This window comes from Mustelus asterias, chromosome 13, assembly GCF_964213995.1.
Source record: "Mustelus asterias chromosome 13, sMusAst1.hap1.1, whole genome shotgun sequence".
In the NCBI taxonomy this organism is placed as follows: domain Eukaryota; kingdom Metazoa; phylum Chordata; class Chondrichthyes; order Carcharhiniformes; family Triakidae; genus Mustelus; species Mustelus asterias.
In genome coordinates this window covers 20,575,915-20,592,635 of record NC_135813.1, presented here as the reverse complement: position 1 = coordinate 20,592,635, position 16,721 = coordinate 20,575,915, and the positions used below count along the sequence as shown (strand labels likewise).

At 40.0% G+C, this 16,721-nt stretch overlaps 1 protein-coding gene across 2 annotated transcripts in view; it reads right to left on the bottom strand.

Moving 5' to 3' along the window:
• Positions 1 to 2,930: 2,930 nt before the first annotated feature.
• scai (suppressor of cancer cell invasion) overlaps positions 2,931 to 16,721 on the bottom strand; it is a 161,645-nt gene continuing 147,854 nt past the window's right edge. For both annotated transcript variants that reach the window (XM_078226495.1, XM_078226496.1), the window contains 2 exons: positions 9,043 to 9,143; positions 2,931 to 5,128 (listed from right to left, as the gene is read on the bottom strand). In XM_078226495.1, the coding sequence (XP_078082621.1) occupies positions 4,982 to 5,128; positions 9,043 to 9,143 (248 nt within the window). In that variant the 3' untranslated portion in view covers positions 2,931 to 4,981. The remainder of the gene's footprint in view (positions 5,129 to 9,042; positions 9,144 to 16,721) is intronic.

Genomic DNA, 16,721 nt, shown 5'->3' with positions numbered 1-16,721 from the left:
TTAAAGTACTATGATTTAATAACCGCTAACTGCCAAGGCGGTGAGATATTTCAATGTTACCTGGCTGCGAACAAGATGCCGGATGAACTTAAAATAGTCACTTTTCTTAGCGTAGTAGGGCGTAAAACCTTTACATTGCTACAGAGCCTTTTGCATCCTCAGAAGCCCAGTAAAAAAACCTGCGAGGAACTGCGAGAGTCTCGAAAGTCATTTTTTGCCTAAACCACTAATAATTGCTGAGGTTCCAATTTTGTCAGCAGAGCCAAAAAGGTGAAAATATATCACAATTCGTTACAACGCTGAGAAAGTTAGCCAAGAACTACAAGTTGTTTGAACCCTTGAAAATAATATGCAAGACCAACTTGTTTGTAGACTTCAAAATGAAGGATTTCAAAGATGATTGCTCACCAAAAGCTCTTTAACTCTTACTGTTGAGATCAGTGTCCATGGAATTGGCCATGAAAGAAGCTCCCCAAATTGGAGCCGGAGCCAAAATACACAAGATCGGAACCGATAGAAAGAAATCTCTTAAAATGCAAGCATGCTATAGGTGTGCTCAGGTGGGGCATTCTCCACAAGGATGTGGGAAGTAGAGAAAATGTGTCAAGAAAGGCCACACACCTAAGGCATGTTGGATACGGCAGACTTCTCCAACCCCGAAGGTGTGCAAACGTAAAAACATATCAAGATCTTAAAGGGGGTCTACAAAATATCTGATGAGGACAAACATTTCCAAGGTTAATACAGATTAGGAAAGAATTTAAAATAAGTGTCCTATCGAGGATAGGGAATAGCCAAAGGCTCTTGGTTTATCCAAAGTTAGATGGACAAGTAGTAAAGATAGTAGATACAGGAGTTGTCTCATTTCTCCCAGAAAACATATATAATCAGAAGCTCAAACACTACCACTAAAACCTTCAAATGTAATCCTGCAAACTTATACTGAGGGGGTAGTTCCACTGAAGGATAAATCATGGTTCATAGTAAAGGGAAATTTTCCTGCATTCTTTGTAAAAATGTGGTTGCACAAAATTAGCCTAAACTGTGGAGCATAAACCAACTGGTTGACAGCAAGAACAGGCGACAAAATCTTCTGGTAAAGTATAGGAAGGTGTCTGGGAATACTCTAGGATCCATGACTGGAATGGAGGCAAAGCTCAAGATCAAACCGGATAGCAACCCTCGATATTTCAAGACAAGAATTGTGCCTTATGCAATTAAACTGAAGGTAGAAGTGGAAATAGTGAAATTAGTCAAGGAAGGAGTGATTGAATCTGTAATAATGAGCAATTGGGCAACCCTAATCATCCCAGTTATTAAATCTGATGGTTGTGTGTATATCTGTGATGATGATAAATCCAGTACTGGGTCAACCAGCACCCCTTGCCACTAATCAGGGATCTGTTTGATGGACTGGCTGGTGGTCAGCAATTCAGCAAGATTGACTTGTCCCAAACATACCTCCAGATGAGGGCGGCAACTGAGTTACAACCACTGCTAATGGTTGTTACCAACAAGGGATTGTTCCAATATAAATACCTACCTTTCAGAAAGAGTGGGGAAAGAAAGAAAATGAAGACAGACAATAAAGAAATCAAAAGGTAGAAAACAGTAAAATAAAATGCTTTGCTTTCCCTCCCCCCTTTTCTGAATTTTACCTCTCTCCCACTAATTCCCCCCCCCCCCCCCCCAATCTTCATGTGATTTTAGCTTCTATACCGTTTGGCCATTCACACCCTTTATTCTCTCTATGGACTGCCATTAGCAGCCTTTTCCCCTGGTTTCTGTGGCTGTGACTCATCTTTCATTCCCTCACCCTGCAGTATAAGTATCTCCCACTTTCTATGCCTTTTAGCTTTGACAAAGGGTCATCGGGACTCTAAACGTCAGCTCTTTTCTCTCCTTACAGGTGCTGCCAGACCTGCTGAGATTTTCCAGCATTTTCTCTTTTGGTTTGAGAACTAAATTTCATCTACTCACAGCACCTGACAACGACAATAGTAGAGCAACAACAAGCATAAGTTACTCACTGTGAATAAACATTAAACTGAGTTTTAAACAAGGAGAAAGGAGTTTTAGTGAGAAACTACTCTACAAGTGAGAAGTGGGTACTTGCAACCATTCTAGCTAAGATAAGCCTGCTACAGATACAGTGCAACTTGATGATGAGAGAATACAGCAGAGACAAATGGATCAAATCCTCACTTCACAAAGTGAATTAGCAGACACACTTTCAGAAAGCCATCGAAGATTGTGAAATCCCTGAACCAAGGATTACTTCATAACCAAGTTCAGATTCTATTGCAGTAGAACAACCAATGTCTCTAGAAGCTGACAAAGCAACTTCACAAGGTGAAGTACCTGGCCTGATATTTGTGAGGAACAGGCTACCGTAGATGTCAAAGATCAGACTCCAGAACATCATATCTTACCAAAACGAAATCAACATCCACCAAAAAGACTCGCATGTTACTTGTATATATGTAGATAATAATACTTGGCAATGTAACTGATGTTCATAGTGGGTAATTATTAATGTTTAAAAGTTTGTTGAAGTTTACTGAAGTAAAGGGGGAGGGATGTTATGTATTGGAAAGTGATGCATCGCTGTGTGATTAGTCACATGGCATGCTGTGACATCACCAGAGTCATTCACAGGGTTTTATTTCTCTTCCATATTGGACTTTAATCAGGCAATACCTAGTAAATAAGCCTGCATTGATTTGTTTAAGGAACCCACAGTGTGGCACCTCCGAAATTATTTTCCTTGTCAAATCAGTTAGAAACAATTGCACATACACAGCATAAAGGATTTTTCAAAAACATGTGTTGTAATTTTACTATTCAACTCTAGCATTACTAAAAATGTACACTGAAGTGTTATTTAGCACTATACAGAAGAATCAACATTGGTTTAGGTTTTTTTTATTGAGTCTCATTGATAAAGTATAGGGTAATACACATTACGAACACAGTAAAAACAAAAATGTACATACAACAGTTAAGTTATGTTAATCACAAGACGCATTATAATGTGCAGACAGTGAGAACATTTTCTCCAGTGTGCGCTGTCTGTTTATCTTTTAATATAACTAAAAGTATAGAATTCTGCTTTCACCTTTGCATTTTTTGCTTCAAGATAGTAGCAAAAGATCACATTTAAATCTAATAACATGCTTAACAACCTTTTGAAAAGTTCAGCACAGGAGTTGGGCTGCATCAAGTGAATACAACGTGATTCACAAAAATTCTTTCATTAAAAAATCTTTAAACATCTTTGCAGTTGCAATTATTTACATATTGATTATTGGCCATTTTTAGAACTTTGGAAGCAAAATTGTCAACACTACAATGTCCTCTTATGCCATCTGGCCAATAAGCATTTAACATTTTACTAATTAAGCTGCCTTCTTGTTTTACACATCTTAAAATTGTATTTTAGCCAAAACACATTCAGATTTTAACAACAGGACACAAGTTTAAGTGACAGAATATTCGATCAATAACATAAGTTAAATCAGATCTACATGATGATTTGATAGTAGCTAAATCCATTGTAAAGAGAAATTTCACACAATACAAGTCAAAAAGCACTCCTAAACCATCTAGGAGGTAATATCAACTATGAATTGAGTCAACACAATGCAACAAGATGTGGTAATAGGCATAAAAAGCATCTTTAATAGTCTTGATACTTGTCATAGATGGATCAAAATCTATTACAGGAAAGATTGTTTCCTTTACATAACATTACTATACAAAGTATATTTGGCAAAGGTACGAATACCAAAGCTTTTCACAAAAAACTTGCTTATTTCAAGTATCCATGTATAAAAATGTAGCAGCGTTTTATGGCTGAACTAAAATTAGTTGTGCAGCACAATACTAGTAACCATGAGATGTGTGACCTGTCATGGTGAATGTGCTGAGAACACAGAACACATCTTTCAGCCTCTAATTTCTACCAGTCTTTCAGGAACAAAGCAACATTAAATTATAGCTACCAGCAATTTTACCAATAAAATAGTTCCTCTTTCAAAGAGGAAAGATGAGTAGGTGGAGTATAATTGACAATATCTTTTATTTCCCTAAAATGAGGCTCAACTGCAAAAGTGACCCCAATTATTTTATGCACATACATACCTATCTGTTGTAAATGCAACAAATGAGACTGCATTGGAAGCCATCAGATATCATGTTACAGTGATTTGTAGCAATTCCAATAGTGTAAAGCAACATCAGACATACACACATAAACCTACCTTAATATACTGGACTCTGTCTTGAATGTCCCCTGATAGTTCTGGTTCTCATTCATCAACAGAGCATGCTCATCTGTCACAGTGCATTATGGGAGTGTCGGATAACACTGCTGTATACAGTGTTTTTCAGGTCATGTCATATTTAATTGCAGTACCGATACACGAACTGGGGTATTGGTTTCTCTCAAGTATATCAAATGTTACCATTAAAGTGTTTACTGCTAAGACCACAACTAATACATACGGTTAACTATAACTCAAAATGAAACAGAATATCATGGGAAATAGTTCATTTTTTCTTTTATATATTGCTGCCAAGAGATACTTAATTATAAAACACTCAAAATGACAATCTTATTAACATCTAGTGTTTTACTGTAACACAGGGTGGAGAAATGAACCAAGTCAAAAAGCTTCTATTGCTTTTGTAGTAAATGCCCTTTTCAGCTAATTGTTGTTTATAAATCATCTTTACAATTGTATCCTGCCATGTTAATGTTTTCTTCACAATACATTTAACACACGGTGACTATGGAACACGCAACTACAGAAACATAATTGTGCCAGATACATCAGTCTTTGAGAAATTATCTGATCAAAAAGACTTCTGTTTGAAAAAGAAGTGTTTCAATTATCCAATAGGTAAATGCAAAGAAAAATATCTTCTTCAGATCCAGTGGCTTCAAATAAATTGTTAAATTTATTTTTCAGCCTTTCTCCTAATATTCAGCAGTGGTCTTTTCCAGGAAAAGGCTTCGAACATCCAACATGGAAGCCAGTTCTAGAATGTGATTCTGGAGAGCAGGATTCTCCACACTATCTTCCTTCTGCAACTGTGGGTATGTTTCTGGGTAATTCCGAGTTTCCTTTTAACGGGTGTGGAGACAGAAGGAGAAAATATACAGTCGTAGAAAAAAATGAAGTTAATTTTGTAGTATGGTCTCTCCACACATTTAACATATTGAAGATAACACGAACAAGACTGTCCTAAGTTGATTGATATATAACATAGTCAATTTCAAAATAAAAATTTAAAAAAAATAAAAAATGCAGGTGAACAGTCAAAACCGATACTGCAGAAAATGATCAGGGTTCAAATTAATCACAGAGAGAAAGCATGATAAAACAATGGATTCAACACAATCAGATGGATGCAACAGGAGAAAATAAATTGATGGGGGTGGGGGGTACATATCAATTGACACAGCATCCCAAGCAGCATTAGCAGCAGAGATCATCCTACAATGAAGGATTCTATTCATGATATAAGATTTATTGTCATATACTTGCTGCCCTTGGCCTTCTGGGCAGTAGAGGTCACAGGTTTGGAAGGTGCAGTCGAAGAAACCTTTGAGAGTTGCTGCAGTACACCCTGTTGATGATACTAAAAGTATTTATATACTCCCATAACCAATGGAAGTACAGTGTTATACTAACACTGAGTGAGTCACTAACCCATAAGTTTTAATGGAAGTAAAGCTTTTATAGTCATTAAGAAGTTTCATTTACAGTAGAAAAAATACTTCTCACGTAATTAACTATCACATTTGGAGTGAAATTGAATGCAAGGTAGAGGCATTTAAAATTAGTTGGGGGGACGTTTCTATACTTTGACAAGCATGTAATATTTTATGGCAAAATGGTAGAGCCTATCGGAATACTAACATAGAATGGAGGGTTGGGGATTCGGTCAGAGTATATGCTCATAATTCTGAATGTAAGCATGCACGTCTGCACTACATTCAGAAAAAGCACATAGTTGATGCTAGGTCCTCTCTCATTCAACACTCAGCCTTGTCAGGAAGAGAGGTGCAGTTTACAAAGTGGGATTGGCAGAGACCTATCAGTAGTTTGGCTTCCTAGCCAGCTACTATAACGTGGCATAACTTAAGGAAATGAATAAAATTCAGAAATGATTGTGTTAAAAATAGAATTTGTAATAGGTAACTGCGAAATACTTGCCGAATATTTTAATACTCATGTTTCGCCCTCTTGAAATAGAAGTGGTAAATCCAGAATGATCTACCTGCCCATTCAGCACCTCCCCTATCACTGCCCAGGATTTCAAACATCAAGACAGACATTTGTGCATTTGCTTCAACCTAGCATGCTGCATACTCTGTTCACGGTTTAGTTCTCTATATATTAGGCAGGCAAAGTTCAGATTAGATAATCAATTTGTCAAGCATCTGTTCCATCCACAATTGCAACCCTGACTTCTATGTCACTTGCCACTCGAATTCCCAATGCATTCTCAATTTGTTCTCTCTGTCTTTGGCCTTTTACTTGATTTCAGTGAAACTCGATACAAACATTGTATTTTTCTTTGAGGCCATCTGGCCTTAAACCTGATTTTAATAACTTTAGACCTTAACCAAAACTCCCCTTTCTCTTTTGCAACAATTGCTGGCAAAGTGACAATAACAACATTTTTGGGGTTAGGGGAAAGGAATAATTTGGTGCCTAGGTTGAAGAACCGTACACTGGAAGACCTGAGAGATGGCCTGCATCATTTTTGACAGCTTGTTCCTGAGCCAGAGGTCTCTATTTGCTGATGTTCCATTTCTACCTGCCTCTCCCCAGTTCTAGCTATTTATATAGTCACTGAATCTCATGTCTCTTAGTTCTTCAATTTCTCTCACTAGGCCTTGGGTTGCTTTATGCCAGTATCAGTTTTGTCATTTAGCTATCTTCTGTTTTCCACACAAGCATTGTACAGGTCATTAAGTTTAATTCTCATTGTATGTGTTTTTCTCTCGTTTTTCCCTTTGTTCTGTACCTTGTTAAATACTAGAATCCCTACAGTGCAGACAGCCATTCAACCCATCGGGCCCGATTTTATCATCACGTTGCGCCCGTTTGTGGGCGTGAAAACTTGATAAAGTCGGGCGTGAGGCGAGGAGCGCGATCTGCGCCCACCTCCACGCATTTGCAAGCATTTAAATTGACTTAATGGGTTGCACACCCAACCTTACTGGCACTTCCCCCTTTACCAGCGCATTCGCCCATCCAGAATCGGCGTGAAATAGACATGCTCCACAAAAGTCTGATACGGGAACTCCAGTTAGTGAGGAGGTACGTGCCGAGCGTCTGACGGCTCTCTGCTGGAGATCGCTCGGTGGTGGAGGTGGGGGGGGGGGGAGGGGGTCCGCTGCCACTCTACCTGAGATCGGTGGGGGGGGGGGGGGGGGGGGGGGAACAGGGGGGTCCCCTGCATCTCTGCCTGAGATCAGTGAGGGGGAGTTCCGCTGCCACTCTGCCTGAGATTGGTGGGGGGGAGGGGGGGCGGGGGAAGAGCGTGGAGGGGCCCGCAATCGTTCTGGGTGAGGGGAGGGTGGGGGGATAAGGGGGTCAGTAATGTTGGGGGAGTGGGGAAACGTCTGTGGGGGCCAGAGGGAGGCATTATCAATGGGAAGGATGTGGCAAGGAAGTAGCATTCTATCAGTTTCTTTCTGCGCATGCGCAGTTGGAGACGCCAATCGGAGCTGCAGGGTTTCGGGCGTGGTAAGCCCCGCCCACAGGCTTGTGCAGCCGGTTTGGAATTGCTTTTTGCAAGCAGAGTGTGTATGGAGGTGCCTGAGAACGGGTCTAAAAGTTGGATCTGAAACACTCCCAGTTTCAAGTCCGCCAAATGCTTAGAATCAAAATGGTAAAATAGAGTCCATCGAGTCTGCACCAACTCTCTGACAAAGGATCCCACCTAGGCCCTTCCCCAATCATCATTAATTAATTACTTAATTACTGACCATCGTTAATATTTTCAAGGCTCCACACAAAATGTTAACGTGTCTATTTTTCCCTGTTTTGCTGACTGTTTATTGCATTTTTTTGTTTTTGCTGCTGATTTCCAACATCTGAAATTCTTGTGCTTTTTTGACCTGATTAAATGTTTACCGTGATCAGTCAGAAAGAGCTTCATATTCAGAACAGGCCAAAATTCAAAAACTTTATGGATCTTGTTTTGATGGTTTATTTACAGATCCTTAAAGTGGGGTGCTATTCCATTGGTGCCGTAAAGTTTTTATACCTACACATGTAGTCATTGTTTGTTGAATTTAGGCTACATGATGATGAAAAACATAACAGCCATCTGATTTCATCAATGACAAACTGTTTGGTGACAGAAGCGGAATATCTTATGAGAGGCCCAAGTCACGTTCTACATCGGCAGGAAATCTCATCGCGATTGTCCCCACCTCCCGACCAGTGACATAACGGGAATCCCAACATTGAACATCAGGAAACCATTATATTAAATTTGTATGTCATCATCAGGCCTCTACACCTGATCAACCTGTGCCCCACCCCATTAGATAATCCATTCACATTGGCGCGAGGGCACACGTGAATTACAGCTGGTCTCCCATGACGTGCATCTCATCGGCAGACCCGCTGGAGCTCAGGTGAGTGCATCATTTAGTGGGAGAGGCTCATGACTGGGGCAGGGGGTTGTAAGGGAAGGGATTCCATTTTAATCTTTTGCATCTAGGAGGCCTTTAAAACTGGCACTCCGATTTTTTAAATACAAAATTGCTGGTGGGACAGGTTCGGAGTCCAACCCGCCACCCTGACATTGTGGGACCCGCTCCTTCAACTTTTAGGCACTAAAGCTTTTGGCAATATGATGGAGAAGGCTGTCATTAGTTCCAGTGGCTTTAAGACTGGTTTCTCTGCCCAATGCCACACTGCAAAAAAGGTAAAATTCCACCATAAACTTTTGAGACTTTTATGTTATCTGTTGCTATATTGTTGAAGTAAAATCAAAAGGTACAAATCTTACCCTGAACATTTTGTGCAATCGCATGGTTGCAGAACAGAGGACAAACCGGGTCAACAATAATCGAAGGAAATCATCACCAAAAAATTGAAGGAATGCTTGATCTGCAAGAAAAAAGTGAACAGGATATGCTTTGTGATTTAAGTGCCACTGTCAAGACAATTGGTGCCATTGAGTCAGGCGTCCAAAGCTTGCGAACATCGCTAAATTGGTTGGAAACCTTTGTTTAGTGATCAATGTGCTATGCCATTTTAAGATTTTGCAAAGCTCATGAAACAGGCTTGATTTTACAACTGCAAAACCTCCCAAGGAATTCAACCTCTGAAATAACTAAATTCAGTCTTATATGAAGAAATACTTATATAACAAAAGGCTTGGTGTTAAGATAAACATTGCAACACAGAGGGAAGTGTTGTAGAAAATTAGAGACAAGTGAGCAGTCTTGTGTTTTATTTCCAAACTCCTGAATGCATAGAGGTGGTGGTGAATAATGTAACAGCTTCCATATTGGTCTGGAGAATGACACATCTTTTTAGCTCACTGAGAATGCCAATTTATTACTGCAGAAACTATCTCCCTGTAGGGTCGTTTTAATCTTAAATGCATCTACAACAGAAATTTCTACACTGGCTTGTTTGCTTAATATGAACTTTGAAATAGCATTTCATTGAAAATAGGTGTTTCTTGCTCCAAAATGCTATAAAGCACTAGAACCTGTATGATAATGCCCTTTTTTTAAAAATAGAAACTGAATTGAAACTAATTGGAAAACCACTTAACTTCATGTTTGAAGAGATTAGTGGATGTAAACATACTGTGCAGAGGCTGCAAATCAAAAAATGAACACCCTAGAAGGCAGGCAATCAAGCTTTCATATTTATTTAAGTGCTTTCCACACACAGCACAAACATACCAAAGTAATACAATGGAGCAAAGGGAAGTTCCTACAAAGAAAGAGCATTATATCAGGGACCAAATTTGTCCAAGATATTGGACCATAATATGATATAGGAGTGAATCTAATGGCATTTGCCATTAGTTAAATTTGCCTTTGCATACTCAAGTTTTTAAAATTCTATTCATGGTGAGTTACTGAAAGTGAGCTGATAGTGCTGCAGCGAGGGATACAGGGCAGCTGGGACCTGAATGAACAGGGCAAGTAATCATGTATATCCTTAACCAACCAGACTAAAGGATTAAGAAAATAGCAGTGCAAGGACAGAAAAAGGTACATTTGAATGGGTGAATTCAATGTCAAATCAGGTACGGCAAGAGAAGGACTAAAAGATTGGAATGTGATAAAAAATAATAATTTTTTTGATTGAAAATGCAATAAAAAGTGTGGAATCTCATTCCTTCAGGTCCCATTAATTTTCAGCGCCAGAGTGTTTTTTGGCAGTAACTGACGTTTATCACAATGCTAAAAGGGCACCTGCACAAAAAGACATAACTTCCCTTTGTGGCAAGTTTAGTTCAACACACTGCAAAAATACAGCAACATCACACAATTAAATACATTTCAGTCGCAGGAGGACCTTTTTTGCAGAACTAATGCAGAGTAGTGCAACTCTGGCAGAAGTTCGGAATTTACCATACATCTTCCCATGCCTGAAGTTGCTGTACCATTTGTGCCTAAGTGAACTGCATGCATCATTAGCCTCACCCATATTTTGACAGCAAATTGTGGCCGGTTCAGTCATTCAATTGTGGATTACTTTGCATGGTAGCTTTGCAAATACTAATCTTTTATAACATGATTAAGAAATGTACAAGAAGTATTCATAAAGTGAACTGCAACATTCAGACTGTAAGGATAAATGGAGTATTTTCTCAAATGGCAGGCTGTGATTAGTGGAGCGCCACAAGTATCAGTGCTGGGGCCTCTATTATTCACAAACAGAAGAACTTACAAATTAAAACCAGGAGAAGGCCACTCAGCCCCATCATTCAATGAGATCATGGCTGCTCTGATTGTATCCTCAACTCTACCTTACCACCTACCTCAATAACCTATCATCCCCTTGCTTATGAAGAATCCATCTTAAAAAAGTCTTAATCTCTGTCTTAAATGATTATTTTTAAACAGTGATCCCTGTTCTAGATTCTCCCACAAGAGGAAACACCCTTTGAACATCCTCAAGACCTTCACAATTTTAGAGGCGCGATTTTACCAGTAAGATTGCATGCAAGGGCAAAAATCTAGCTTGTTCTGGGTGCAAACCGGTTTCTCATCGTATGTAACCTTCTTGGCCCTTTTTAGACAGCAAGATCGGCTTCGCGACCCTTCGGCGGGGGAGATGCAAAGGGGGTGGGAGGTATGCAAGGAGGAGTGGGGTGGTTGCAGGATGGGCTGCAAACAGGGTTGTGATGGGGGACTCATCAAGGGGGTCTCAATGCCAGTGACCAATGTTACCATGGGTGGGGAGGCGGGGGGGGTTCAGCCCCATGGGCTGGTGGGGGGGTCTCCCAGTCCGCTGCCTGTGCAATGGCGCCCCGAGCTGCTGACTTCACTGGCGAGTACATCCCCCCATGCTGAATCTCTTCTATAACATTGCTCCCTAAATGTTTCAATCAATTTGCCTCTTACTGCTAAACTCCAGAGGATACAAGCTTAGCATGTCCAACCTTTCCTCATAAGAAAACTCTCCCATTCCACGTATTAGTCTTATAAACCTTCTCTGAACTGTTTCCAATGTGTTTACATCCTTCCTTAAATAAGATGGCCAATACTGTACACAGTGCACATGATTTGGTCTCACCAATGCTCTGAATAACTGAAATATACTCTCTACTTTTGTATTCAATTCCCCTCACAATAAATGATAACATTCTATTAGCTTCCCTAATTGCTTGCTGTACTTGCATACTAACCTTTTGTGATTCGTGCACGAAGACACCCAGATCTCTCGGCATCTCAGAAGCTCTGTAATCTCTCACCACTTAGATAATATGCTTCTTTTCAATCTTCTTGCCAAAATGGACAATTTCATATTTTCCCACATTATACCTTATTTAGCAGATCTTTTCCCACTCACTTAACCTATCTATATCACTTTGTTGCTTCCTTATGTCCACTTCACAGCTTACTTTCCTACTTATCTTTGTGTCATCAGCAAATTTAGCAATCATAACTTTGGTCCCTTCATTCAAGTGATTTATATACATTGTCAAAAGTTGAGGCCCCAGCATTGATCCCTCTGGCACACCACTCATTACATCATTCCAACCAGTAAATGAACCATTTATGCCTACCCTCTGTTCCCTGTTAGCTAGCTAATTTTCTGTCCATGCCAATATGTTACCCTCTACACTAGGGGCTTTTATTTACCACAATAATCTTTGATGTGGCACCTTCTGAAAATTGAAGTACAGTATATCCACTGCTTCTCTTAATCCACAGCATATGTTACTTCTTCAAAGAACTTCAATAAGTTGGTTAAACCTGATTTTGGATATGTTAAACACGATTTAAACAATTGCTATCAATGACGTGTGTACGATCCCAGCTAATGTTAATACTGGACAAGTCAGATCCCAGAATGAAAGCTAGCTTGATAGATCCCACCTTTTTTTTGAAACAATGGAGGTAAGTTACTGAACAAATTCACAGCAGCTTATTGAAGAACTTTTAATACGAAGAATAATATATTTATTAAAACAAGAAACGTGAACTACAATACATCAGACAAAAAGTTCAGAAAGATCTCAATACAAACAAGAAGATGCTTCAAATTTACACTATTCATTTATCCTGGCAATACAGATACATAAACTAGTGAAGAGTTACCACTAGCTTGGTACAAAGACTGCTCCTGAGAATTCACCCGGTGCTTTTTACACAACTTGTATCTCTCCTAAGACACCCAAACCACACTCCAAACTCAGTTTCTTCAACCGCAGAGCAAACAAATGAGTCCCCTAAATCAGTCTTCCAGTAGCCATCTGCTATACTTTGCTGAGTTCTATAACTAACTCTTCTGTCGATGACTGTCCCGAATAACGTTGTAGTCTTTCTCATCATGGAGCTTAGAATTCCTGTCCCCTCTCCCCGACACACACTGAACTCTCTCACCGATCTTTTCTCTGTGTAACTTGACCACTGTTGTTAGGCAACATTTTTCTCCAGAATCACTAAACTTTTAAACCCTTTTAACCCATATTCTTTACATTCAGGGAATGTAAAACCTCATTAAAAATGTTTATTTAAAAACAAACCCAAAAGACCTGATCTTCAGCCTATTCAGACTCCTAGGCAACAAAGCTCAAAACAATCTAAATGAAACGGAGATGATTTTACCTTTTTTAAAACACAAATATATATATATACAAAAACTTAAAAAATATACATAGTTCTTGGACAACAAACAGACAGTAATGTCTCTAAGTTTTCTGACAATATGAAGATGGTGAGAATGCAAGTTGTGAAGGGACACAGACTGCAAAGAGATGTAGACAAGAGTGAGTAACAGTGTGGCAGATGAAGAATAATGTGGGAAAGTGAGAGGTTATTCACTTTGGTTGTAAGATTAGAATATATATATTTTAAAAGGTGTGAAACTGGTAAATGTTGATGTTCAGAGACTTGGGTGTATTTGTAAAAGGAACAGAAACTTAACATGCAGGTACAGCAAGCAATTAGGAAAGTAATCATAGAAACCCTACAGTGCGGAAGGAGGCCATTCGGCCCATCGAGTCTGCACCGACCACAATCCCACCCACATATTTACTTGCTAATCCCTCTAACCTACGCATCTCAGGACTCTAAGGGGCAATTTTTAACCTGGCCAATCAACCTAACCCGCACATCTTTGGACTGTGGGAGGAAACCGGAGCACCCGGAGGAAACCCACGCAGACACGAGGAGAATGTGCAAACTCCACACAGACAGTGACCCGAGCCGGGAATCGAACCCAGGACCCTGGAGCTGTGAAGCAGCAGTGCTAACCACTGTGCTACCGTGCCGCCCATTGTAATTGGTAAATTGGCCTTTATTGCAAGGGAATTGGAATACAAGAGTAAAGGAAATCTTAAATAAAAACATGAAATGCTGGAAAAACTCAGCAGGACTGGCAGCATCTGTTGAGAGGGAAACTGAGTGAACTTCACAAGTCCAGTATGACTGTTCTTCACAGCCCTTAAGAAAGTCTTGCTACAATTGTACAGGGATTTAGTGAGACCACACTTGGACTACCGTGCGGACTTTTGGTTTCCATATTTAAGGAAGGATTTGCTTGCATTGGATGCAGTGCAGTGAAGGTTCATTAAATTGGTTCCTGGAAAGAGAGATTAGTCCTATGATGACTGGCTGAGTAAACTGGGTCTAGATTCTCTGTAATTTAGAAGAATGAGATTTTATTGAAACATTTAAAGATTATGAAGGAGCTTGATCAGGTAGTTACTAAAATGTTGGTTCGGCTGTCTGGGAAATATAGAACAAGGCACAGTTTCTGAACATGGGGCTGATCAAATGGTTGTAAATCTTTGGAATTTAAGACTGCGATGACCAGATTTTTGGTCTCCCAGGGAATCAAGGGATACGGGGAGCAGGCAGGAAAGTCCAAGATTAGCCATGGTCAGGCTAAATGGCAGAGCAGGCTCGACAGCCATATGGGCTACTCCTACTCTGATTTATTGGGTCTTTAATTTTCCCTGGACTACCTTTTAATTGAGACAGTAGCTATATAAAATACATACAATTTTCCATTTGGCTATCTGCTGCAGGGTCACCAGTTTGTTTTTGATCTTGCGTAATATTAGACAAACAGCTATTATAAAGTGTTTTAAAAGTTAGGAATCACTAAATACTCCTATTTTAGGATGAAAACAGGAGTCCACTTTCCAATTGTGTGGTGCCAAATAAAATAATGACAAATTTCTAGGTCCACTAGAAAGGGAAAGGAGTACTTATTGGAAGCTGGGTGTGACAAAGTATAGTGTAGGTAGCTGTGGGTGTCAGTAGGAGTATAATAGGCATCATTGAGCAGCTTATCCTCAGAGATGGAAATAGAATCAAGTTCAGGAAGGGAACAGTCATTGCTGGACATTGTAAAAGGCAACGGACGGATAGCAATTTCTTTTTAAAAAAAGATGCTTCCCAATTGCTTAGCATTTCAGCATTCCATTTCAGAGTTTTGAAATGGCTTTACTTTTAGAAACAAATATACTTTCCACTAGTAATATATGATGGAAAAAAAAAACTGGCTTGGTCTAATCAACAGCATGAGATAGTCCAACCAGTTTATATCTCCATATCTACAGTTAATGCTGCTCCATGAACTTAATTTTATGGTCAAATCTAATACACTCCCCACAATACAAGTAATCATATAAACCTCCCAGATGTTGTGCAAGGACTGCTGGAGGCAGCCAAATATGACTTTTTCAGTGGTAACTATAAATGGGCAATAAATACAAATTTGCCAAGCATCACCTATATCTACATTTCCCAATTTTTTTTCAACCATGGAACCCTTTTGACCTCCGAAGAGTACTGAAGGAGCCCATAAGAAACATTCCTACCATGTGGAAGAGTTAAACCACAAAATGACTTTTGTGCAATAGGTACAAACATAAAAAAACAAATTTTTACAATCTTTTCTATTTCTTGTATGAATACATTTATTATAATTAAAAACTTCTCTTATTAAGAACATAAGAACATAAGAACTAGGAGCAGGAGTAGGCCATCTAGCCCCTCGAGCCTGCCCCGCCATTCAATAAGATCATGGCTGATCTGACGTGGATCAGTACCACTTACCCGCCTGATCCCCATAACCCTTAATTCCCTTACCGATCAGGAATCCATCCATCCGCGCTTTAAACATATTCAGCGAGGTAGCCTCCACCACCTCAGTGGGCAGAGAATTCCAGAGATTCACCACCCTCTGGGAGAAGAAGTTCCTCCTCAACTCTGTCTTAAACCGACCCCCCTTTATTTTGAGGCTGTGTCCTCTAGTTTTAACTTCCTTACTAAGTGGAAAGAATCTCTCCGCCTCCACCCTATCCAGCCCCCGCATTATCTTATAAGTCTCCATAAGATCCCCCCTCATCCTTCTAAACTCCAACGAGTACAAACCCAATCTCCTCAGCCTCTCCTCATAATCCAAACCCCTCATCTCAGGTATCAACCTGGTGAACCTTCTCTGCACTCCCTCCAATGCCAATATATCCTTCCTCATATAAGGGGACCAATACTGCACACAGTATTCCAGCTGCGGCCTCACCAATGCCCTGTACAGGTGCATCAAGACATCCCTGCTTTTATATTCTATCCCCTTCGCAATATAGGCCAACATCCCATTTGCCTTCTTGATCACCTGTTGTACCTGCAGACTGGGCTTTTGCGTCTCATGCACAAGGACCCCCAGGTCCCTTTGCACGGTAGCATGTTTTAATTTGTTTCCATTGAGATAGTAATCCCATTTGTTATTATTTCCTCCAAAGTGTATAACCTCGCATTTCTCAACGTTATACTCCATTTGCCATATCCTCGCCCACTCACTCAGCCTGTCCAAATCTCTCTGCAGATCTTCTCCGTCCTCCACACGATTCACTTTTCCACTTATCTTTGTGTCGTCTGCAAACTTCGTTACCCTACACTCCGTCCCCTCCTCCAGATCATCTATATAAATGGTAAATAGTTGCGGCCCGAGTACCGATTCCTGCGGCACGCCACTAGTTAC